The sequence below is a fragment of the Coregonus lavaretus genome (genome assembly GCF_964263955.1).
Source record: "Coregonus lavaretus genome assembly, chromosome: 3".
Lineage (NCBI taxonomy): Eukaryota > Metazoa > Chordata > Actinopteri > Salmoniformes > Salmonidae > Coregonus > Coregonus lavaretus.
Window position 1 is genome coordinate 73,392,318 of NC_139990.1, and position 26,352 is coordinate 73,418,669.

At 44.7% G+C, this 26,352-nt stretch overlaps 1 protein-coding gene across 1 annotated transcript in view; it reads right to left on the reverse strand.

Annotated features, from left to right (window-relative positions):
* Positions 1-15,079: 15,079 nt before the first annotated feature.
* The window catches only part of LOC311109095 (transforming growth factor beta-2 proprotein-like), a 38,783-nt gene continuing 27,510 nt past the window's right edge, over positions 15,080-26,352 (reverse strand). Inside the window, exons 2-7 of the mRNA XM_084151899.1 lie at positions 22,290-22,453; positions 19,112-19,244; positions 18,887-18,997; positions 17,982-18,150; positions 17,502-17,655; positions 15,080-17,124 (exon numbers count right to left, since the gene is read on the reverse strand). Of these exons, the coding sequence (XP_084008025.1) occupies positions 16,966-17,124; positions 17,502-17,655; positions 17,982-18,150; positions 18,887-18,997; positions 19,112-19,244; positions 22,290-22,453 (890 nt within the window). The 3' untranslated portion in view covers positions 15,080-16,965. The remainder of the gene's footprint in view (positions 17,125-17,501; positions 17,656-17,981; positions 18,151-18,886; positions 18,998-19,111; positions 19,245-22,289; positions 22,454-26,352) is intronic.

Consider the following 26,352-nt stretch of genomic DNA (forward strand, 5'->3'; position numbering starts at 1 on the left):
ACGTGTGTGTGTCCACACGTTTACATACGGGGGGGGTTCGGTAGCTTGGTTTGGAGCTGTGTCTGGCCTGGGGGGGGGGGGGGGGGGTTCGGTAGCTTGGTTTGGAGCTGTGTCTGGCCTTGTCAGCAGAGAGAAAGGCAGGCAGTGTGTGTGTGTGTTTGTGTGTGTGTGTTTGTGTGTGCATGCATGCAGGCAGGCCGGCGCTGGAGGGATTGAATGTCCCTTCCTGCCTCTCTCTATCGTGATATCTCCAAGACGCTTGTCAAACTCAAGGGGAAGGGAGACGGAGGGGGAAAAAACACTTTGTACTTCTGTGTGATACTTCAATCTGCCTCCTTTCTGTCCGCTCACAAAGAGAGTTGCTAATCCGGAGCTCAAAGGAGAGCTGGCTTTTCCTGTGTAATTACAGACGCAACACAACACTCTGTCTGCCAGGCAATTACAGCAGCCACACGGGAGAGATGGAGGGAGAGAGGGAGAGAGAGAAAGTAAGGGGTAAAGGGGAAAAAGAGGTTGAAACTGAATGATATTGAGTTCAGTCAAATTGCTATCAAAGGAATGTCTTGGCCACACACACACAAACGCACACTCACACGCACACACACAAACAGTCTTGCGCAGCTAACCTTGTGGTGACATACAATTCAGTCCCATTCAAAATCCTATTTTCCCTAACCCATAACCCTAAACCTAACCTTAACCCTAACAATAACCTTAACCCAAAAACCTAACCTTAACCCTAACCCTAAAACTAAACCTATCTCCTAACCCTAAACCTAATTCTAACCCTAACACTAATTCTAACCTTAACCCTAAACCCCCTAGAAATAGCATTTGACCTTGTGGGGACCAACAAAATGTCCCCAGATGGTCAAATTTGTCTTGGTTTACTATTCTTGTGGGGACTTCTGGTCCCCAGAAGTATAGTTAAACACATCCACACACACACACACATACACACACACACACACACACACACACACACACACAGAGCATATGTTTTACTATCCTTGTGGGGACTTAAAATTGATTGCCATTCAAAATCCTATTTTCCATAACCTCTAACCCTAACCCTAAACCTCACCTTAACCCTAACCCCAACCTTAACCATAACCCCAAATTTCACCGATGCTCTTTCACTGTATATGACCATTAATATCCTATTAACATTTACAGTTGTGGTCATAAGTTTTGAGAATGACACAAGTATTGGTCTTCACAAAGTTTGCTACTTCAGTGTTTTTAGATATTTTTGTCAGATGTTACTATGGAATACTGAAGTATAATTACAAGCATTCCATAAGTGTCAAAGGCTTTTATTGACAATTACATTAAGTAATGCAAAGAGTCAATATTTGCAGTGTTGACCCTTCTTTTTCAAGACCTCTGCAATCCGCCCTGGCATGCTGTCAATTAACTTCTGGGCCACATCCTGAGTGATGGCAGCCCATTCTTGCATAATCAATGCTTGGAGTTTGTCAGAATTTGTTGGTTTTTGTTTGTCCATCCGCCTCTTGAGGATTGACCGCACGTTCTCAATGGGATTAAGGTCTGGGGAGTTTCCTGGCCATGGACCCAAAATGTCGATGTTTTGTTCCCAGAGCCACTTAGTTATCACTTTTGCCTTATGGCAAGGAGCTCCATCATGCTGGAAAAGGCATTGTTCGTCACCAAACTGTTCTTGGAAGTTGCTCTCTGAGGATGTGTTAGTACCATTCTTTATTCATGGCTGTGTTCTTAGGCAAAATTGTGATTGTACCTACTCCCTTAGCTGAGAAGCAACCCCACACATGAATAAAGAATGGTACTAACACATCCCCCGAGAGCAACTTCTAAGAACAGCCGGAACGGCTGATGGTCTCATGCATGCTTCAGTGTTGCTTGCCTCGAAGCGAGCATAGAAGTGATTTAGCTCGTCTGGTAGGCTTGTGTCACTGGGCAGCTCGCGGCTTTGCTTCCCTTTGTATTCTGTAATAGTTTGCAAGCAATGCCACATCCGACGAGCGTCAGAGACGGTGTAGTACGATTCAATCTTAGTCCTGTATTGACTCTTTGCCTGTTTCATGGTTCGTCGGCGGGCATAGCGGGATTTCTTATAAGCTTCCGGGTTAGATTCCCGCTCCTTGAAAGCTGCAGCTCTACCCTTTAGCTCAGTGCGGATTTTGCCTGTAATCCATGGCTTCTGGTTGGGGTATGTACGTAGGTCACTGTGGGGACGACGTAATCAATGCACTTATTGATGAAGCCAGTGACTGATGTGGTGTACTCCTCAATGCTATCGGAAGAATCCCGGAACATATTCCAGTCTGTGCTAGTAAAACAGTCCTGTAGCTTAGCATCTGCGTCATCTGACCACTTCCTTATTAACCGAGTCACTGGTGCTTCCTGCTTTAGTTTTTGCTTACAAGCAGGAATCAGGAGGATATCGTTATGGTCAGATTTGCCAAATGGAGGGCGAGGGAGAGCTTTGTACGCGTCTCTGTGTGTGGAGTAAATGTGGTCTAGAGTTTTTTCCCTCTGGTTCCACATATAACATGCTGGTAGAAATTAGGTAGAACGGATTTAAGTTTCCCTGCATTAAAGTCCCAGGCCACTAGGAGCGCTGCCTCTGGATGAGCGTTTTCCTGTTTACTTTTGGCCTTATACAGCTCATTGAGTGCAATCTTAGTGCCAGCATCGGTTTGTGGTGGTAAATAGACAGCTACAAAAAATATAGATGAAAACTCTCTTGGTAAATAGTGTGATCTACAGCTTATCATGAGATACACTACCTCAGGCGAGCAAAACCTAGAGACCTCCTTAGTATTAGATTTTATGCACCAGCTGTTGTTTACAAATATACACAGACCGCCAACCCTTGTCTTACCGGAGTCAGCCGTTCTATCCTGCTGATGTAGCGTATATCCCGCCAGCTATATGTTGTCCATTTCGTCGTTCAGCCACGACTTGGTGAAACATAAGATATTACAATTTTAAATGCCCCGTTGGTAGGATAACCTTAATCTCGCTCGCCTTCGGATCCTTACAAGGCACCCCGACCTACGTCCACGATATCTTTGTCTCTTTCTCATGCAAATGACGGGGATTTGGGCCTTGTCGGGTGTCTGTAGGATATCCTTCGCGTCCGACTCGTTGAAGAAAAATCTTTGTCCAATACGAGGTGAGTAATCGCTGTCCTGATATCCAGAAGCTATTTTTGGTCATAAGAGACGGTAGCAGAAACATTGTGTACAGAATAAATTAAAAATAACGTGAAAAAACACACATAATAGTACAATTGGTTAGAGGGCTGTAAAACGGAAGCCATCTTACATTTACGTGATTTAGCAGACGCTCATATCCAGAGCGACTTAAAGTTAGTGAGTGCATACATTATTTTATTTTTTTCATACTGGCCCCTCGTGGGAATCGAACGCCATGCTCTACCAACTGAGCTACATCTCTGCCGGCCATTCCCTCCCCTACCCCGGACCAATTGTGCGCCGCCCCATGGGTCTCCCGGTCGCGGCCGGCTACGACAGAGCCTGGATTCGAACCAGGATCTCTAGTGGCACAGCTAGCATTGCGATGCAGTGCCTTAGACCACTGCGCCACTCGGGAGGTTATGGCTACCACAGCATTCTGCAGCGATACGCCATCCCATCTGGTTTGGGCTTAGTGGGACTATCATTTGTTTTTCAACAGGACAATGACCCAACACACCTCCAGGCTGTGTAAGGGCTATTTTACCAAGAAGGAGAGTAATGGAGTGCTGCGTCAGATGACCTGGCCTCCACAATCCCCCGACCTCAACCAAATTGAGATGGTTTGGTATGAGTCGGACGGCAGAGTGAAGGAAAATTGTGTAAAGCTGTCATAAAGGTGGCTATTTGAAGAATCTCAAATATAAAATATATTTTGATTTGTTTAACACTTTTTGGGTTACTACATGATTCCATTTGTGTTATTTCAAAGTTTTGATGTCTTCACTATTATTCTACAATGTAGAAAATAGTAAAAATAAAGAAAAACCCTTGAATGAGTAGGTGGGTTCAAACTTTTGACTGGTACTGTATGTGTCATAAAAATGTAGAATTTCCTCCCTACACACAAATACAAGCATTTCTGCATCTCACGGGTAGAAATGGGCCATCTACATTTCCTGGCTGTAAGCAAAGCAAAATATTCAGAATTCATAGAGATTTCAGGACATATTACCGCCCCTGTCGAGGTGGATCCAGTTGAGAATGGGTATCAAAAGGTAGCTAGCTAACATTACTCCCTGGACTAGCCATATGTTCATAGAACGTCAGCTTGCGAAAAACTATTTATTTTTATTTTTGTGTCGAGAACAACTGTAAAATGTAGTCATGGTGTGGTGCTCAGTACTTGGATGTTCATACTACAAGCAAGCACAGGCTGTTGGGGTAACATTTCATCGGTTACCTTACTAAGAAATCAAGCAGAGGTAACATAGCTAACTTAGCTAGCTAACTATATTTCTTTATCTAAACCCAAATCTAGCTAGCTTTCGTAATACGCTGGCTAGACATTCCAAAACAAATCACTGTAATTAGCCAGCTGCTATCTGGCGATGTAATTTGTAACTTTGCAAGCTAACATTAGCTACGTTCGGTTACATTAGCTACAGACTACTGGACTGTATCTAACAGTTAGCTAGCTAACTAACTACCGCAGAGGCTAACGTGACTGGCCTATGTATTCTATTCACAGAGTCCGACTCCATCAACATCTGCAGTGGCATCTACATCAAGCTCAGCACCAGGAATCTTTACTAAATATTTCCATGATGCCATGATGAGCAAATAAATATACTGGAGCTACAGTTGAAGTCGGAAGTTTACATACACTTAGGTTGGAGTCATTAAAACTTGTTTTTCAACCACTCCACAAATTTCTTGTTAATAAACTATAGTTTTGGCAAGTCGGTTAGGACATCTACTTTGTGCATGACACAAGTAATTTTTCCAACAATTGTTTACAGACAGATTATTTCACTTATAATTCACTGTATCACAATTCCAGTGGGTCAGAAGTTTACATACACTAAATTGACTGTGCCTTTAAACAGCTTGGAAAATTCCAGAAAATGATGTCATGGCTTTAGAAGCTTCTGATAGGCTAATTGACATCATTTGAGTCAATTGGAGGTGTACCTGTGGATGTATTTCAAGGCCTACCTTCAAACTCAGTGCCTCTTTGATTGACATCATTGGAAAATCAAAAGAAATCAGCCAAGACCTCAGAAAAGAAATTGCAGAGCTCCACAAGTCTGGTTCATCCTTGGGAGCAATTTCCAAATGCCTGAAGGTACCACGTTCATCTGTACAAACAATAGTACGCAAGTATAAACACCATGGGACCACGCAGCCGTCATACCGCTCAGGAAGGAGACGCGTTCTGTCTCCTAGAGATGAACGTACTTTGGTGCGAAAAGTGCAAATCAATCCCAGAACAACAGCAAAGGACCTTGTGAAGATGCTGGAGGAAACAGGTACAAAAGTATCTATATCCACAGTAAAACGAGTCCTATATCGACATAACCTGAAAGGTCGCTCAGCAAGGAAGAAGCCACTGCTCCAAAACCGCCATAAAAAATCCAGACTACCGTTTGCAACTGCACATGGGGACAAAGATCGTACTTTTTGGAGAAATGTCCTCTGGTCTGATGAAACAAAAATAGAACTGTTTGGCCATAATGACCATCGTTATGTTTGGAGGAAAAAGGGGGTTGCTTGCAAGCCGAAGAACACCATCCCAACCGGGAAGCACGGGGGTGGCAGCATCATGCTGTGGGGGTGTTTTGCTGCAGGAGGGACTGGTGCACTTCACATTATAGATGGCATCACGAGGAAGGAAAATTATGTGGATATATTGAAGCAACATCTCAAGACATCAGTCAGGAAGTTAAAGCTTGGTCGCAAATGGGTCTTCCAAATGGACAATGACCCCAAGCATAATAATAATAATAATATGCCATTTAGCAGACGCTTTTATCCAAAGCGACTTACAGTCATGCGTGCATACATTTTTTTGTGTATGGGTGGTCCCGGGGATCGAACCCACTACCTTGGCGTTACAAGCGCCGTGCTCTACCAGCTGAGCTACAGAGGACCACGTACTTCCAAAGTTGTAGAAAAATGGCTTGAGGACAACAAAGTCAAGGTATTGGAGTAGCCATCACAAAACCCAGACCTTAATCCTATAGAAAATGTGTGGGCAGAACTGAAAAAGTGTGTGTGAGCAAGGAGGCCTACCAACCTGACTTGGTTACATCGGCTCTGTCAGGAGGATTAGGCCAAAATTCACCCAACTTATTGTGGGAAGCTTGTGGAAGGCTACACGAAAGGTTTGACCCAAGTTAAACAATTTAAAGTCAATGTTACCAAATACTAATTGAGTGTATGTAAACTTCTGACCCACTGGGAATGTGATGAAATAAATAAAATCTGAAATAAATCATTCTCTCTACTATTATTCTGACATTTCACATTCTTAAAATAAAGAGGTGATCCTAACTGACCTAAAACAGGGAATTTTTACTACGATTAAATGTTAGGAATTGTGGAAAACTGAGTTTAAATGTCTTTGGCTAAGGTGTATGTAAACTTCTGACTTCAACTGTAGGCATAAATATGGTCTGTGTCTTGCTGTCATAGGGGGTCTTTTTTTTAGTAGGCTACAACTTCTACTGTAGTTTTTATGTATTATGGAGGCTTAGTTTATTGTTTATGCAAAGCTTGAAGTCTTTTTTTGGGAATTTTTGGAAAATCTGAGCTATTAGTAAGGAGTGGATGGTTTGGGTGACTGGCTGGTGTCTGTTGGAGGTGGGTTTTATTTGTGAAGGTTAGTCAGCATGATCTATTGACAGGAGGGGTATGGGGGATAAAGTACCTTGTTTGAGTGTGTATTGATGGGGACAAAGTAGTAAAATGTTGGCCAATCACTGACTAGTGTGTGTCCTACAGACTAATCCTGCTGCTGCTGATGCCCTTACGAAAAAAGACTGCAGCCAGAGTGCAGTATAACTGCAGTACACTGCAGTATAACTGCAGTTAAAGTGCAGTATAACTGCAGTTTAACTGCAGTACACTGCAGTTATTTTGCAATTACTGCGTCCAAAATAGCACAGTGGACTGCAGTTACTACACTTTTACTGCAGGTTCAAAGGTAAAACAATTTTTTTGTAAGGGTGATGATGACCTTGACACCAGCTTTAGTAGTACAGATCCTGTAGAACAATTGGATGAAAGCTTTCAGCCGTGAACACGTTCAAGCTCAACATCATCTGACTCGGATGAGTAAAAGACTGCACATGGCTGGCATGAGCCAAGGTCATGGAACTCATGAAGTTCTGCCAGACCAGCTGCCATTGCCCAACACAAAATGAGGTTCACGCTGCCTGGAACATTCAGCCAACACAACATCCATATTCAGTTAGACTGATGTTGTAGTATAATATAGAATGCCTAGTATGCTCACAACTGCATTGTGGTATAGATATTGCTAGCTATTACACATATGTATATAATGGAGTTGGATAAAATGTTTTATATAATATTTTTTACAAGTGTACTGACAAGTGACTAAATGATTCCAGCTGCATCAAAAACTTTACAGTGAAATGTTTGCTTACGAACATTTCCCAACAATGCAGTTTAAAGAATAATAATAAAAAATTAAATAGTAACTAACACAAGGGGAATAAAATAAAATACACAAGAATGGAGCTATATACAGGGAGTACCAGTACCAGATCAATGTGCAGAGGTACGAGGTACTTGAGGTAGATACAGTATGTACATGAAGGCAGGGTAAAGTGACTAGGCATCTGGATAGATAATAATAAGAGTAAAATAAAGAACAGAGTAGCAGCAGCAAAACATGAGTGTAAAAGTGTGTGTGTGAGTGTGATTTTGTGTATGTACAGTGAGGGAAAAAAGTATTTGATCCCCTGCTGATTTTGTACGTTTGCCCACTGACAAAGACATGATCAGTCTATAATTTTAATGGTAGGTTTAGTTGAACAGTGAGAGATAGAATAACAACAACAAAAATCCAGAAAAATGCATGTCAAAATGAAGGTGCGTCGTGCTCACCTCCATGGGCTCAGTCTCGCTGGAGGTTCCCGGGAGAGACCCAAACCCCCGGGATGGGCGACGAAGGGCACGCAGGAGATTATCCAGGCGGATGGCCATGGCGATGAGCTGGTCCAACAGGGCCTGGTCGTTCCAGCCAGTGGATGCAGCCACCATCCGGAAATCCAGAGCATACTCCGACGCTGTCCTGGACCCCTGGCGTAGATGGAGGAGACGCTCACCTCCCTCTCGGCCCTCTGTTGGATGGTCGAAGATGGCACGGAAGAGTTGGGTGAAGCGCTCAAAGGACTGCACTTCTGGACCGTCCCTCTCCCAGATGGAGAGCGCCCACTCCAGTGCCCAGCCTGTCAGCACCGAGATCACCAAGACCACCTTGTCCCTCTCGGAGGCCGTCCCGGCATGACAGGCAAGGTGGAGGTCACACTGCAGGAGAAACCCCCTACAGTGAGCTGGGGTGCCATCAAACCGCTCCGGGAGGGGCAGGTGGACATTGCTGATCGTACCGGGTGATGTAGATGGTGGTGGGGTGGCTGGAACAACTGCGGGGAGCTGGGAAGGTGGTGGTGTAGCCTGCAGTTGGCGTACAGCCCGGAGCACCTCGTCCATGGCAGTCCCGAGGCGCTCCAGGCACGAGTCGTGGTGGAGGAGCTTCGCTCCTACAGCGGAGAGGTCGGGATGTCCTGCTGCTCCTGTTTTCTTGGGTCGGTCATTCTGTCACATGTGTAGAGAGGAGTAGGCAGGAGGCAGTCGCAGGCTTAGAACTACTGAATGTATTTAAGCGCCATAGATCAAAGCGGGACGAAACCCAAACGCTGTTGTGCTCAAAATATATCTTCATAAACAAAAGGCACAGGGCGAACCCAAAATGCAAAATATAAAGTACTCAGGAAATATACAATGACCGACAAAGACAAATGGCAGTGGGGAGAACAAGTATTTGATACACTGCAGATTTTGCAGGTTTTCCTACTTACAAAGCATGTAGAGGTCTGTAATTTTTATCATAGGTACACTTCAACTGTGAGAGACGGAATCTAAAACAAAAATCCAGAAAATCACATTGTATGATTTTTAAGTAATTAATTTGCATTTTATTGCATGACATAAGTATTTGATACATCAGAAAAGCAGAACTTAATATTTGGTACAGAAACCTTTGTTTGCAATTACAGAGATCATACGTTTCCTGTAGGTCTTGACCAGGTTTGCACACACTGCAGCAGGGATTTTGGCCCACTCCTCCATACAGACCTTCTCCAGATCCTTCAGGTTTCGGGGCTGTCGCTGGGCAATACGGACATTCAGCTCCCTCCAAAGATTTTCTATTGGGTTCAGGTCTGGAGACTGGCTAGGCCACTCCAGGACCTTGAGATGCTTCTTACGGAGCCACTCCTTAGTTGCCCTGGCTGTGTGTTTCGGGTCGTTGTCATGCTGGAAGACCCAGCCACGACCCATCTTCAATGCTCTTACTGAGGGAAGGAGGTTGTTGGCCAAGATCTCGCGATACATGGCCCCATCCATCCTCCCCTCAATACGGTGCAGTCGTCCTGTCCCCTTTGCAGAAAAGCATCCCCAAAGAATGATGTTTCCACCTCCATGCTTCACGGTTGGGATGGTGTTCTTGGGGTTGTACTCATCCTTCTTCTTCCTCCAAACATGGCGAGTGGAGTTTAGACCAATCAGACCACATGACCTTCTCCCATTCCTCCTCTGGATCATCCAGATGGTCATTGGCAAACTTCAGACGGGCCTGGACATGCGCTGGCTTGAGCAGGGGGACCTTGCGTGCGCTGCAGGATTTTAATCCATGACGGCGTAGTGTGTTACTAATGGTTTTCTTTGAGACTGTGGTACCAGCTCTCTTCAGGTCATTAACCAGGTCCTGCCGTGTAGTTCTGGGCTGATCCCTCACCATCCTCATGTTCATTGATGCCCCACGAGGTGAGATCTTGCATGGAGCCCCAGACCGAGGGTGATTGACCGTCATCTTGAACTTCTTCCATTTTCTAATAATTGCGCCAACAGTTGTTGCCTTCTCACCAAGCTGCTTGCCTATTGTCCTGTAGCCCATCCCAGCCTTGTGCAGGTCTACAATTTTATCCCTGATGTCCTTACACAGCTCTCTGGTCTTGGCCATTGTGGAGAGGTTGGAGTCTGTTTGATTGAGTGTGTGGACAGGTGTCTTTTATACAGGTAACAAGTTCAAATAGGTGCAGTTAATACAGGTAATGAGTGGAGAACAGGAGGGCTTCTTAAAGAAGAACTAACAGGTCGGTGAGAGCCGGAATTCTTACTGGTTGGTAGGTGATCAAATACTTATGTCATGCAATAAAATGCAAATTAATTACTTAAAAATCATACAATTTGATTTTCTGGATTTTTGTTTTAGATTCCGTATCTCACAGTTGAAGTGTACCTATGATAAAAATTACAGACCTCTACATGTTTGTAAGTAGGAAAACCTGCAAAATCGGCAGTGTATCAAATACTTGTTCTCCCCACTGTATATACAGTGATAGAGTGGGGATTGGAACCAGGTGTGTGTAATAATGACGAGACAAGTCCGGGGTTGTTGAGTGAAGGGCGTTTGCCAGCAGTAGGTTCCGCAGCAGCTAGAAGGCTGGCGACGCCGAACGCCTGAGCTGGACAGGAGGGGGAGCCAAAGCGAAGGCTGGTGTGACAGCGTGCACGAACGCGCGCACGCACACACAAACACACAAATGCACACACACACACGCACACACACAAAGGCTCATCAGACAAGTAGCCTTAGATTTTCTCTGTGATAATCGGGGCCTGTGCATTGCTCCGTGCTGATGTCACCGTTCAGAGTGCCTCGCTCTGATTTCATATTATTGTGTGCTGCCAGCTGCGGCTGAATCACCAAATCTCTTTACTCCCTCAGGACGAGGAGCCCTTTCACCCCAACCCCCTCGCTCTCATCTGCTGGATACTCTCAGGCTTTCACTGTGTGTTTGTTCATGAATGCCAAGGAGGGAAAGCACTTCTGAGGTATTGTGGACGACTAAAAGTGTGTGGTGTGTGCAGTATGGGTGTGTGCACTATGGGTGTGTATAAGAGATAAAAATAATGCATGTGTCCATGCATGTGTGTGTACGCGTGTGTTAGAAAGATTGAATGTGTACGTGCATATGTATGCGTGTGTTAGAGCAGACAAGTGTGCATGTGTGTATACGTTTGTGTATGTGTGTGTCAGCGGGGAGGAAGCTGAGAAGCAAATAAGACATGAATCTGTGTTTCAGAAGTGCATGTGAAATCTTCAGCATTCCCCCTAGGTTACAGACCCTGAGAGAGAGAGAGAGAGAGAGAGAGGCCACACCTGGACACAGTAAGACGCATGTGAAGAATCACAACAAAGAGGAAACGACAACCCAATTAGACTCTGCTGTTCACTGCTCGTCCTGCCGCCACAGCTGGTCTTTGTCTAAAGCCCAACAGCACTATGATCCCTGAGCTGTATGTTAGTGTTTCTCAGTTGAATCCCATAGCACTGCACCTATCAACCATTGGTAATCTTGTGCCATTGTTTATAATGTTTATGACTGCCTATGACAGATGTTATAATGTCTTATGTAGCTGTTATAAATCCTTTATGAATGCATACATAAGGGGAGTTGCAGTGTTACCCAACCATAACAGGTTAGAAGTTCTTAGCTAGCTTTTGCAATGATCAAAATGCTATCTAATACTTTCTTAGCATAATGATTATTTCTAATGGTTTAAACGGTTAGTCACTCTGTTGTCCTCCATTTGACAAGAATTCCTATGAGTAATTATGATGCCATCTTGATGCTTAGGAATGATTGGGGTGGGCAGGGAGGGACTGCTGGAAGAAACTCGATACTGTTCAGTGATTTTCGCACTGCTGTGAACTGTGATATCATCAGTTAGTGGAGCATTTATCTCTCCAAGCACAACTCTGTCTCAATCACAGGAAGTGCCCGTTTAGCTTCAAAACATGTTATTCTCAACAGCCTATATTCTCCATAAAGGACCAGAATGCTGCTATGGATGGTATCCTATAGACGTGCCTAAGAATTGGTTTGCAAATCTCTGTCTATGAGTGAGAAGGTTGTTGCGTACTGCAGTTGGAGATATATTGTTGCATATTGCATATAAATAGTTTCATGTAAATAGTTAATTTCATAACCCATATTGTAACGTATTAGTTTCAAGTTTTAATGTCAAATGCACAAGTGCAGTGAAATGCCTTTCTTGCAATCTCAAAACCCAACAATGCAATAATCAATAACAACGTATTACTAGAAAAAAAGAAATAAGAATAAGACATTTGAAATACACAATAAAGTAAGTAAGTAAGCATACCATATGCAGGAAATATTTAAAAAGTCAGTTCCAATACCATATTTACATGTGCAGGGATACTGGAGTGATGGAGGTAGATATGTATAGGGGTAAGGGGACTAGGCAACAGGTTATAAGATAAACAGAGTAGAAGCAGCTTGCATGTGAGTGGGTGTGTGGGTGTGTACAGTCAGTATAAATGTATGTGCATATTATGTGTGAGTGAGAAAATGATGGAGTGAGTGTTTGTGTGTGTGTGTCGGAGTGACAGTGTGTGTGAGTGTGTAGGGCCCTGTGAGTGTGCACAGAGACAGTGCAAATATTGAAATAAAAGGTAAATAAAGATACAAGGTGAACTCGGTGAAAGAAGCTGTTCAAGAGCCTGTTGGTGTCAGACTTGATGCACCGGTACCTCTTGCCATGCGGCAGCAGAGAAAATAGTCTATAGCTTGGGTGGTTGGGGTCTTTGACGATTTTCCGGGCCTTCTTTTCACACTGCCTGATATGGATGGCAGGGAGCTCAGTCCCAGTGATGTACTGGGTTGTCCGCACCACCCTCTGTAGCACCATGCAATCGAGGGCGGTGCTATTGCCATACCAAGCAGTGATGCAGCCAATCAATATGCTCTCAATGGTACAGCTGTAGAACCTTTTCAGGATTTGAGGGCCCATGCCAAACTTTTTCAACCTCCTGAGGGGGAAGAGGCACTATCGTGCCTTCTTCACGACTGTGCATGTGTGTCTGGACTATTTTAAGTCTTTAGTGATTTGGACACCGAGGAACTTGAAGCTGTCTACCTGCTCCACTGCCACCCCGTCGATGTGGATGGGGGCGTGCTCACCCCCTCGTTTCCTGTAGTCCATGATCAGCTCCTTGGTCTTGCTGATGTTGAGGGAGAGGTTGTTTCTCCGGCACCACACTGCCAGGTCACTGACCTCCTCCCTGTAGGCTGACTCATTGTTGCCGGTGATCAGGCCTACCACCGTCTTGTCGTCAGCGAACTTGATAATGGTGTTGGATTCGTGCGTGGCCACACATTCGTGGGTGAACAGGGAGTACAGGAGGGGACTAAGCACACACCCCTGTGGGGCCCCTGTGTTAAGGGTCATGTGGTGGAGGTGATGTTGCCTACCCTTACCACCTGGGGTCGGCCCGTCAGGAAGTCCAGGATCCAGTTGCAGAGGGAGGTGTTCAGGCCCAGAGTCCTAAGCTTGGTGACGAGCTTGGAGGGGATAATGGTGTTGAAAGCTGAGCTGTAGTCAATGAACAGTATTCTTACATAGGTATTCCTCTTATCTAGGTGGGTGAGGGCAGTGTGGAGAGCAATTGAGATTGTGTCATCTATGGATCTGTTGGGGCGGTATGCAAATTGGAGTGGGTCTAGGGTGTCTGAGATGGTGGAGTGAATGTGTGCCATAACCAGCCTCTCAAAGCACTTCATGATTACAGAAGTGAGTGCTACAGGGCAGTAATCACTGTGGCATGAAGCCTTAGAGTTCTTAGGAACAGGGATGACTCTGGTCATTTTAAAACATGTGGGGATTACAGACTAGGACAAGGAGAGGTTGAAAATTACTGTGAATATATATGCCTCCCAGCTGTTCTTCGCATGCACTGAGAACGCGCCCTGGAATACCGTCGGGGCCCGTGTCCTTGCGGGTGTTGATTAAAGACCTTTCCCACGTCGTCCTCGGAGAGCGAGATCACCCATTCCTCTGGGTCGGTGATGGCCCTCACACCCGCCTCGATGTTGTTGTTTTGAAAGCGTGCATAAAATGCATTGAGAACGATGTGTTGTACATTGCAGTCGTATCCAACGTGATTATTTGAGAATAGAACTGACCCCCCATTGGTTCAGGCTCAGATGATGCCAGAGTCTCGTTGGGTCCAGCAGAGATGTTGAGACATGTTTTATGAGGGGCCAGATGTCTTTAGAGTGGAGCCAGGCACTAGGTTGGCCTAGAGGGTGTGTGCGTGTGTCTTCCTTAGTTACCACACAGAAAGCCCAGCTCTGCCTGGGACCACACTGTCTTTATTTATCTCAGCGGTTACTTAGATGTCTGCCATGTCATATTTCTCCCTGGGCTGCCTGCCTGTCTCCCTCTCACTCTCAAGGTGAGAAGCATCATACCAGAACAAACTGACTCAAACCTCCCACATCCTTTTAATAGTGTTCATACTCCTTCCATCTCTCTTTCCTTTCCAGCACCCTATCTGTGCACACACTCCCTCTTTTTTTCCTCCTCATCCGCAGACTCCTTTTCGTTCCCTTCTCAGTCAATCTCTGGCAGTTACTCTTCTGGACAGTTATTACATTCTGACAAATACTGTAAATGTATATTCATGGAGTACTAACAACGTGCCATTCTAGCTTATCTCCATAGCTTTTCACAGTACGAAATAGAGAGAAATGCATTCAGTGCTTTTGTTGGAGATGAAAATGACAGCACACTCATGCAGCATAAGAAAATCATACTGTTATTGTTTTTCTCAATGGGAGTGGCAAATAAATAAATCTGTTTTGGAAACTTCTCTCTCAACATCTCTCTCAAGGTTTGATAACATTTACGTAATATCACGCTTCGATTAACACAGATTAACAGCAAAAAGAAAAGGCAAATTGCATTATTCCCTTGTAATTTAAATAATTTATTTACCACTAGAGTACCACAACAATAATGTGTTACAATACATCATAGTGGGTCAACAACAACAAAAACATGATCATCATAAACAACAACAACGAAAAATAAAAGCTCTATCATGACAATATTGGTGCCTCGCTCCTCTTCCTGGTTTTCCAGGAAGTCCACTGCCGCGGGTGCCCAAAGTGGGGTGGGGTTAGGGGCGGGGTACTGTCACCTACACTTCCTGATCTAAGTCACATCATCAACACTCCTCATTTAATAAGGGGGAAGTAACGACTAATAAAAAAGGTTAAAAAAAGGTAGAATCAAAATAGCGTCAGTGCAATTCTTTGTATCCAACAATTTTTATTCCTACAAATGACAAAAACCTATGACTGAATAATGGCTTTACACTTTGAGGGAGGCGGACGAGACAAAGCTTTTCGGATGCGAATGAGCAGACACAACGCTGGTGTCCATAGATACTGCACACCTGTAAATATGACCTTTTGACCTAAAGTAACCTCAGACCTAATGGAACGGTCTCATAGGTCTATGGAGAATCTCTGAACCAGGTCACATCTACTGTCCATTCTCACCAATTGTATCCCTTCTCTCTAATAACCACTACAAACTACTATACCTCACCATTCCCATACAACTGCATCATATAGACAACGACAACTCTACCTTTAATTCTACTCAGAACAATCCAACATATCCACAGAAATCTCTGTTAAATGTGTGTTCATGATGACATCACTTCCCTTGTGTAGTTGATGGAATCACATATTTTCCTGTACCTTTTATCACTGTTGAGCTTCCGAAAGCATTCAAGATTCAGTAGACAAGGTAAACAGAACTCAACACTACTTTGGGACACTTTTGTAGTTTCGTTTTTTTTGTTATCGAAATGTCAGGACTGTTCGTTCCAACAGTCTGAATATGTTGCCTGCTGCAAGGTGTGGGATGTGTGTGTGTTTTTATGAGTATGCCTGTGTGAGGATGAGTCTCTGTTGAAAAGGTAGACATACTAGGTGCGCCTATTTTCTTTCTTTCTCGCTCTCTCTCTCTTAAAGTCTCCTAGCCTCTTTCTGCCTTACGTGGCTGTTACAGCACATATAAACAGCATATGGGACGTGATTACAACGTTACTATGTTATAACATATTAGTAAACTGACATTGGGAAGTGGATTCATCCACCACGAGAGAGAGTTGAAAACGAGTTGGGTGCTAACCATAAAACACTGGATTTTAAATAGGCAATACAATTATCAGAAATCTAAACAAAATAGAAAATTACAATCGTTTCAAAAGGATGAAAAAACGAGACAAACAAAAACAAGGAGATGGCTTTGAATGTTGAAAACGGGGGGGTCGTCTTTGTTTCTCAGACGTATTATTTCACATATAGACACTTATACTTTTTTCCAGTGTTTGTCATACTCTTGCGTCACAAGTGTGTGAGGTGAGGCATGTTGACAGGGCCTTTCTAAACACAAAAACACAGGCACGCCTGTACAAAAGCCACAGCTGTGTGTGTGTGTGTGTGTTCGCCCGTGTGTGTGTGTGTGTGTGTGTGTGCATGGTTGTTTCGGGAGACATGTTTTCTGTACCTAGACCTGCTCAGCACCTTTTCAACTTGCTTGTAGGAGATCAAATATGTCTGTACAATAGTGCAGGTGAGTGATAGTGTGACTGACTGTGTGAATGTACAGTATGTGTTTGTCGAAGAATGTGTGTATGTGTGTGTGTGTGTACGTGTGGGTGGGTAGGTGCATACACACGTGCATATGTGTATGCACGTGTGTGTGACTGAATGTGTGTGTATGCAAGTGGGTATGTGTGTGACTGAATATGCACGTGTGTATGAATGTGTGTGACTGAATGTGTGTTGCCTTGTAACAGTCCCTAGCTGCACTTGCAGGACTTGACGATCATGTTGGAGAGCTGCTCTATCTTGGGGTTCTTGCCGATGTAGTAGAGGATGGTGAGAGGCTCCAGATCCTGAGACACACAGCAGGGCGATGCTGACGCCTCCGGGTTGATGGTGTTGTACAGGCCTAGCACCTGTAGTGAAGAATCACACACAGAGGTAAAGTATGAGGCTTGATGTTGACAAAGGAAATGGTCTTTGACCAGTGCTGCTTGAAACGATAAAATAAAATAAAAATGATCTCTTTATCGCAACGAAACACAGAGCCAATGAAACCAGGGCTAGAGGTGACCCTGAATGAAACAGTACAGGGCCAATACTTTTCTTATTTCAGACCTTATTCTACAGAGGAATGAGACGATCTACAGAAGAACTCTACTGCACAATGCTGCCACAATGACCGCTACTCCACACTGCTACTCTCACCACTGCTCTACACCACCACTCAGACCTCTGCTGGCTTTAAACCAATCCCTTTGGATTATTTAACCTTTGACCCTTGAATTCTCACCTTGGAATGCTGTGTGTCAGCACTCCATAGATAGGGACAGGCCCCGGCGCAGAAGTTAGCGTTGTAGCCCTTGGGCTCGTGGATCCACCTCCAGCCCAGATCCTTCTTGAAGTCGATGTAGAGCGACCGCAAGCAGCAGTTATCCTGGACATTTCTGTGTGTAGGAAGACAGAGAGCGTTAGGAGTGAGGGATGGATACGGTTCTGTGGGAGCCACACGTGTGTGTGTTTGTATGTGTGTGTGTGGGTGTGTTTGTAAGAGAGAGTGAATACATGCATAGCTGTGAGCGGAGAGAGTTCTGCAATAAGAACAATTGCCAAGTGTGTATGTGTGTCACTGAGAGGGTGAGCTGCTGACAGAGAAGGTAACTATTTACTAGGTATGTACAGTATCTATTAGGTGTGTGTGTGTGTGCATGCGCACATGCTTGTGTGTGTGTTGAGTTCCCGCCAGCAGAGTGGAGTCAGTAGGGGTCAGTACCTGGAGCAGAAGGCAGCGTCCAGGGCTCGTTTGGAGCGGTGGCTCTTGTGCTGGGACTCCAGGCGGTAGGAGGGCAGCAGCATCATGAGCAGGTAGGGAGCCTGGGCGCTGTGGCGCCGCTTCCTATACACCTTCAGGTCTCCGCTGTGGTGGAAGCTGTCATCTATACCTGTCAATCATACACATACATATCATCAATATCCATCATGTACATACAATGTCAAATCAAGTTAGGGGGAAATCAAGTGTGACATTTTAAAGTGGAAATTACGTATTTTTGAAGCTTTTTAAAACCTTGAATACACTAAAATGTGCATTTACTGCTGCACAGGACAATTCTCTGCGACAACAGAGTGATCAAATTAAGATAGAACATCTGTGTAGGACCCATATGGCTCTGGTCAAAAGTAGAGCACAATATAGTAACTAGTGTGCCATTTGGGACACAACCAATATCATCTGTACCAGTGAATCACACAAACTGCATATCTGCTACTTACTGCACTTCTTATTTACACTTGCCAAACACATTGTTGCATAACTATTAATGTCAGTTAGCTACATATGAATAAAAGTAAAATACAATGTACTGCCTTTACCTCTCAATTTACAGATGTTCTACCTTAATTTGACCACTCTGTTGTCGCAGAGAATTTTCCTGCGCAGCAGGAAATGAAAACGGTATTGTTCAAGGTTTAAAAAGCCTTCTAAAGTTTGTAATTTTCACTTAAAAATGTCAGACTTGATTTGCCCGAACAAAAAATGTATCAACCCCTTCAAAAATGTCCATAATAATTCAAATGTCCTGTTGCTGCAGGATTATTTTCCTGCTGTGAGAAACTGGTCAAATTAAAATAGCATCTGTATACCTGTAGAGTAACACACATATCCTGTCCAATACATACCTGCAAAGCGGGTTTCCAGCTCCTCACTCTTATTAGGGATGATGTAGTTGTTTGAGGGCACAAATGTGCAGCACGGACAGTGCAAGCTGATCTTGAATCCACTGTTTCTGTCTGGGGGGAAAAATAGACAGGATTGTTCATCCACAACAGGCCAATGAGATTTCAGCATCACGTATGATCAGTGATTCAGCTGTAGTATAGGAGGTGAAAACCTCCACGTCCTACCTCTGTGAAGCAACCATTCACTGACTGCCTCTGTCACGTCAAAAGACAGCCACTCCCCCTCCGTGCGCGTGCGCACCACCTTGCTGTCGATGTAGCGCTGCGTCGGGGACGCCAAGTCCTTGTGACTCAAAATCTGTGGAAACACATCAAGCGCACGTTTGAGTCCACATGCACAACACAAGTCCTATGTACGAGAACAACCTGGAGGGAAACTCTGGTAAATGTCCCAGAAGTCGCTCCTGGTTCAGTTACTTGGGTCTGGTAGTGGTCCCCCCTGTCCCCCCAGTCTCCCAGACTGCTCTCTCCCTGATTGATTGAGCAGGTCTAGGAGGAGCCAAGCTGGGCCGGAAACAGATGCCGGACAGAGCGTTGTTATTCTGCTGTCCTTCATAACCATGTATTTATGTTGGCCATGCTCTCCTTAATGTGAAAAACACTGCTCCTCTACTCCACCACTGTCTGCTACACCACTGAGATCTACTGCTACTACAGGGAAGCCTAACGAGAGAAGCGGAGAGAGGGAGGGAGAAGAGGTAGGGGAAAGGCGAGAGAGAGGCAGAGAGAGAGAGAGAGAGGCAGAGAGAGAGAGAGAGGCAAAGAGAGAGAGAGAGAGAGAGAGAGAGAGAGAGAGAGAGAGAGAGAGAGAGAGAGAGAGAGAAAGGAAAGAGAGGTTGAGACCAGTCAAAACCTCTGAAAAGTAAGCCTACAGAGACTCTTGAGATGAGAGACAGAGATGGGGGCCGATCTACCTGGATGGCTACTTACTTCAACATATCTAGGCCGTAGCTATCTTTCCTCTAGGCCCTGGCTAGTCTTCACTAGGCCCTGGCGAGTGAACCATCTCAGAGCCCGATCACTCCTCAACAGTCATGGCAAAGAGAAAACCTTCCCAGTAGATAATGTATAGTATCACTGTATCTCTGAAAAATACATCATTATGATAGGCTCAATTCCACTCTGTATCTGCATAAGGTTTTGGGTGTCCAGTTCATGTACAGCACGACTTGAATGTATTACTGAAGGTTATCAGTTGATCTCCTTGGAGAAACTCTCCCTGGTTGCACCGGCTCTATCCATCCTCCCTCACACGCTTTCAATCGCCTGTGTTTGCGTGAGAAAATCCTCCATGTTGAGCTGTGTTTAGGCCACCTGTCATTCCCCTGGCTGGACATAAACACTACCACGCCCTGGGAATGGGCTGGTGCCGAAGGCCCTACACTGTGTGGAGGCAGTAGACGCTGGGCTGGCTGGGCTGGAGCGCAGCCCCCGGACACTCAGCACCGGGTCTAAATCACCGCTCTGCATTCCACACTCCTCTCTCCACTCACAAATAACGCTGGACTGATCCATGAGCCGCCCGGCTCCCGACACTACTGACTCACACATTACTAACAGGCCCATGCTGAGCTTCATAATGTGTGTGTGTGTGTGTGCACGCATGTACGCTCAAGTATGGCATATAGTAATTTAGTGGTAAGCATTTAGTCATCTATTTCACACTGGTCTGAAGTGGTAAAATTTTGGGGATTAAAACAAAAAGTGGTATCTTTGTGGAACACCACCATAGTATTATTCATGCTGTGTCAGGTGTGCCAATAGAGACACAGTATGTATATAGTATGGATTGGTTGAGTAAAGACTAAAGGAAAATACACACCATAATGTACATCAGCCGTGCATAGTAAATCACCTGCTGGGTGTCGATGAACGGTGGCGATTGCCCATGTAGAATCGTCGGGAAATTAACAGAAAATGACAGCAGTTGTTCTGTGGTCAGATGTGATACGATGCGAACTCACTGCTTTTGACCATTCGCTGGCATGGTCTGTTTTGACCTTAAGTGGAAATGACACTAGATCCAGCTCAGAGTGGTTAATCAACTAGGTTTTCATCCAACTGGCTACAGATTTTAATGCGAATATTTTAAAATCCACATAAAAACAATATGCACATTTTCCCACCAGAGATGTGTTTCCATCAAATGGACTTGTTGTGGATAAAAAGCTGTGCATGATGACCTAGTGAACATAAAAATACCTTTTGTGGTTAAATTCCCATGTACCGAATAAAAAATACAAGTTCAATGGGTTTCCATTGCATTTTCAACTCTACTGATGGTTTTCTCACAAACAATGTTGCTTTATATAGCGACTGTGCCAACTCTGGTATTGGCATGTGCTCTCTGGCCAACAGCTCACAGATACAGTGCGGGTAGGCCTATAGCCTACAAGATGAGATTATTATTTATTTGTCAAATGGCAGCCAAGCATCGATGATCATGTCACCAGAATAAGACCCTCGATATTTATTGGAAAGGAGCATCAAGCTCATCACCTTGCACTTTCTCCAACCTGTGAAGTTCATCATCATTTATTTAATCTGTAGCCTAATAAACTGCATGCTTTCCGTACAAGTCATAGTGGGAGTACCACACAACATGTCATCGCGTGACTCCAAGTTTACTTCGATATGATGGTTATTATATCAATATTTGTGAATAATAGCATTTCCACCGACATTTCTCGCATAATTAATTATACTGACACAAAAAGATGCCACCTTGTCTAGCGTACTTTGTTTAGTCTACATTTGGAAAGTTTACCGACAAATGTTCTGTTTCCATCAGGCTGGTCGTAAAATGTTTTATCCAACGGTACTTTACTCACATTGGCCTCCCGAGTGGCGCAGCGGTCTAAGGCACTGCATCGCAGTGCTAGAGGCGTCACTACAGACCTGGTTCGATCCCAGGCTGTATCACAACTGGCCGTGATCGGGAGTCCCATAGGGCGGCGCACAATTGGCCCAGCGTCGTCCGGGTTAGGGGAGGGTTTGGCCGGGGGGGCTTTACTTGGCTCATCGCGCTCTAGCGACTCCTTGTGGCGGGCCGGACGCCTGCAGGCTGACTTCGGTCGTCAGTTGAACAATGTTTCCTCCGACACATTGGTGCGGCTGACTTCCGGGTTAAGTGGGCGGGTGTTAAGAAGCATGGTTTGGCGGGTCATGTTTCGGAGGACGCATGACTGGACCTTCGCCTCCCGAGCCCGTTGTGGAGTTGCAGCGATGACACATGATCAATATTGGGGAGAAAAAGGGGGTAAAATACCAACAATAATAACAAATAACAAATAAAATATTGGATGGAAACCTGGTTAGAGATGAGGACAGAAGGGAGGTTTACCTGGTAGAGCTCGATCCTCTGTTCAGACACGCGGGCCTTGGGGTTCTGGAGGCGGAAGACGCGTAGCTCAGCCTTGACCAGGTTAGAGGCATTCTTCTCCATGGAGGTCACGTCGAAGGTGAGCCGTCTGTAGTACGGGTTGTAGTGCATGGGAGAGATGACATCTGAAACACAGGAAGGAGGACGGAGGACGGAGTTCAGCAACACGACTGACGATTGTGTTTGTGTGCGTGTGTAAAGACAAGCCCAATCCAAATGTAATGGCTGACAGGGTGAAAATTCTTCCCTACTTTTACTCTTCCCCAGTTTATTTACTCACTGTGTTCAGTTGAGAGGTCATAAAAGGCAAAATGACGTTCACTCTCATCTTCGCAACTTCAAAGAATGGTCAAATTCTCTATCAGAAACCACAGCAGTTTTCAAATAGCTCACACACCAGATTAGAATTGATGCCATTCGCTCTCTTGCAATGTTCAGACACACACGTCTCCTTGTCTCTCGGATCACTTGGGGTAATGCTGCAGTACATATGGTTCCTATAGGAACCCGGTACTATGGTAACGCTCACTGAATACTCCCGAACATGTGTGTAGCTCTGTGTAAGTATCTGATACGGGACCTGCACAGTAGTACTGTAACACTCACACACTACTCAAAACCATGTGTGGTGGAAGCGTGTGTTTGACAGAAGCTTACACAGTAGAACCGGGTGACGCACTTAGCACTGACAACCCTGTGTGTAGTGGTGCGCCTGACAGCCAGGCTCGGGCGCAGAAAGTAATGCAACAACCGTAATGCTGGGAACCATGTGTGCGGCGGTGTGTTTGACAGTTCCCTACACCACGGTGTATTAGGAGGCCCAGAGCCTTAAATTGATGGCTGCAACGTTAGGCAGAAGCCCAGGATTAGCCAGCCACCGTGGTTTGTTTAAAGAGAGTATACAACCGCAACGACCATCAAGACAGGAGGGAGGGGGAGGAGAGAAGGGGGAGAGAAACTGCTAAGTTGTACTTGGACCCGACCTAAAAGGACAACTACAGCCAAAATACCATTTACTTTACTAAACACTGAGATAAATTAGTTATCTCAAATATTACTTGATAGATATTACTGCACTGTCGGAGCTAGAAGCACAAGCAATTCGCTACACCCGCAATAACGTCTGCTAAACATGTGTATGTGACCAATAAAATTGGATTTGATTTGAATTATAATAGCTTGCGTGTGTGTGCGGTTTGTGTGTGTGTTAAACACAAAGCTGTGACAATGCTCTTGTGCCAGAGGGAGCATGTGTGAGGTGACTGTGTCTAATGTGACCTTTGATCTTCTTAGTGAGATTCACACTCAGGTCTCTCACAGGCACCTACCAAATACCCGTCCCAGCGTCATGTTTCAGAGCAGTTCCTGTCTTTTTTTAATCAGTCTATCAATCTTTTTTCTCTCTCTCATTTTCTCTCTCTCTGTATTTCTCTCTCTCTGTATTTCTCTCTCTCTGTGTGTTGCGCCAGTGACCAATGGTCTGGGCGCGCCAACACTAACCCTTCTCTCTGTGACCAGAGAGTCAGATGAGCCAAGACTAACTACGCTCTTGCTCGCTTCCTTCCCATCCGTCAACAGAGAAAGTCACACTTCCAAGTCCCAATGGGCCAGCTTAAGGCTGTGTGTAACTTCTACACAGCGGTGCTGCCTCATGAATGAGGCCGCTGTGCTTAACACAACACTGGCCGCATTGACCGAGGGCACAGGGAATAGTGCAGCTGGACTAACCACAATTAACACACACTCACCTACTGTACAGGTCTGGATATCCATTCGCACACATACAATCTATTTGGATACACTTCAAACAGACATACAGTGAGGGAAAAAAGTATTTGATCCCCTGCTGATTTTGTACGTTTGCCCACTGACAAAGACATGATCAGTCTATAATTTTAATGGTAGGTTTATTTGAACAGTGAGAGACAGAATAACAACAACAAAAATCCAGAAAAACGCATGTCAAAAATGTTATATATTGATTTGCATTTTAATGAGGGAAATCAGTATTTGACCCCTCTGCAAAACATTACTTAGTACTTGGTGGCAAAATCCTTGTTGGCAATCACAGAGGTCAGACGTTTCTTGTAGTTGGCCACCAGGTTTGCACACATCTCAGGAGGGATTTTGTCCCACTCCTCTTTGCAGATCTTCTCCAAGTCATTAAGGTTTCGAGGCTGACGTTTGGCAACTCGAACCTTCAGCTCCCTCCACAGATTTTCTATGGGATTAAGGTCTGGAGACTGGCTAGGCCACTCCAGGACCTTAATGTGCTTCTTCTTGAGCCACTCCTTTGTTGCCTTGGCTGTGTGTTTTGGGTCATTGTCATGCTGGAATACCCATCCACAACCCATTTTCAATGCCCTGGCTGAGGGAAGGAGGTTCTCACCCAAGATTTGACGGTACATGGCCCCGTCCATCGTCCCTTTGATGCGGTGAAGTTGTCCTGTCCCCTTAGCAGAAAAACACCCCCAAAGCATAATGTTTCCACCTCCATGTTTGACGGTGGGGATGGTGTTCTTGGGGTCATAGGCAGCATTCCTCCTCCAAACACGGCGAGTTGAGTTGATGCCAAAGAGTTCCATTTGTCTCATCTGACCACAACACTTTCACCCAGTTCTCCTCTGAATCATTCAGATGTTCATTGGCAAATTTCAGACGGGCCTTTATATGTGCTTTCTTGAGCAGGGGGACCTTGCGGGCGCTGCAGGATTTCAGTCCTTCACGGCATAGTGTGTTACCAATTGTTTTCTTGGTGACTATGGTCCCAGCTGCCTTGAGATCATTGACAAGATCCTCCTGTGTAGTTCTGGGCTGATTCCTCACCGTTCTCATGATCATTGCAACTCCACGAAGTGAGATCTTGCATGGAACCCCAGGCCGAGGGAGATTGACAGGTCTTTTGTGTTTCTTCCATTTGCGAATAATCGCACCAACCTTTTCACCAAGCTGCTTGGCGGTGGTCTTGTAGCCCATTCCAGCCTTGTGTAGGTCTATAATCTTGTCCCTGACATCCTTGGAGAGCTCTTTGGTCTTGGCCATGGTGGAGAGTTTGGAATCTGATTGATTGATTGCTTCTGTGGACAGGTGTCTTTTATGCAGGTAACAAGCTGAGGTTAGGAGCACTCCCTTTAAGAGTGTGCTCCTAATCTCAGCTCGTTACCTGTATAAAAGACACCTGGGATCCAGAAATCTTTCTGATTGAGAGGGGGTCAAATACTTATTTCCCTCCTTAAAATGCAAATCAATTTATAACATTTTTGACATGCGTTATTCTGTCTCTCACTGTTCAAATAAACCTACCATTAGAATTATAGACTGATCATTTCTTTGTCAGTGGGCAAACGTACAAAATAGCAGGGGATCAAATACTCTTTTCCCCTCACTGTAAAATGCATTTGAGAAAATTCACAGTAAATTATGTATTTGTTTGATTTTACAGTGAGACTTCAAAGACATACATACCCCACCAGACACGCCACAACGGGTTTCTTCACAGTACCAAACCAAAAACAGATTTAATGCGTCGCTCAGTTATGTATAGAGCCATGTCATCGTGGAATGCTCTGCCACAAGAGGTTACTCTGGCAAAGTTTAGCTTTAAAAAACAGATAAAAAATACATTGTGTATAACAGTGCCTCCTCTTTCTAAAGACCTAATCTAACTGTACTGTATATAAGAATATGAATATGTATATATGAAGTGTGTAAATAGTATTTTTTGTTGTCTCCTTGTGTCTTTCCTATATAACTCTTTTTTAATTAAAAAATATATTTTTCTAATTTAATGTGATATCTTATGTTGTTCTAGTCTATTACTGTTCTGTACTTTGTCATGTATTTGTATGTTTTATGTGGACCCCAGGAAGAGTAGCTGCTGCATGTGCAGTAGCTAATGGGGATCCTAATAAACTAAACTAAACAAACACGCAAGCACGCAAACACACACACACAAAGCTACTGAATATCCGTTATATACATATGGAATGCTCTCTCACACACAACTACTACACAATAGGTCCTT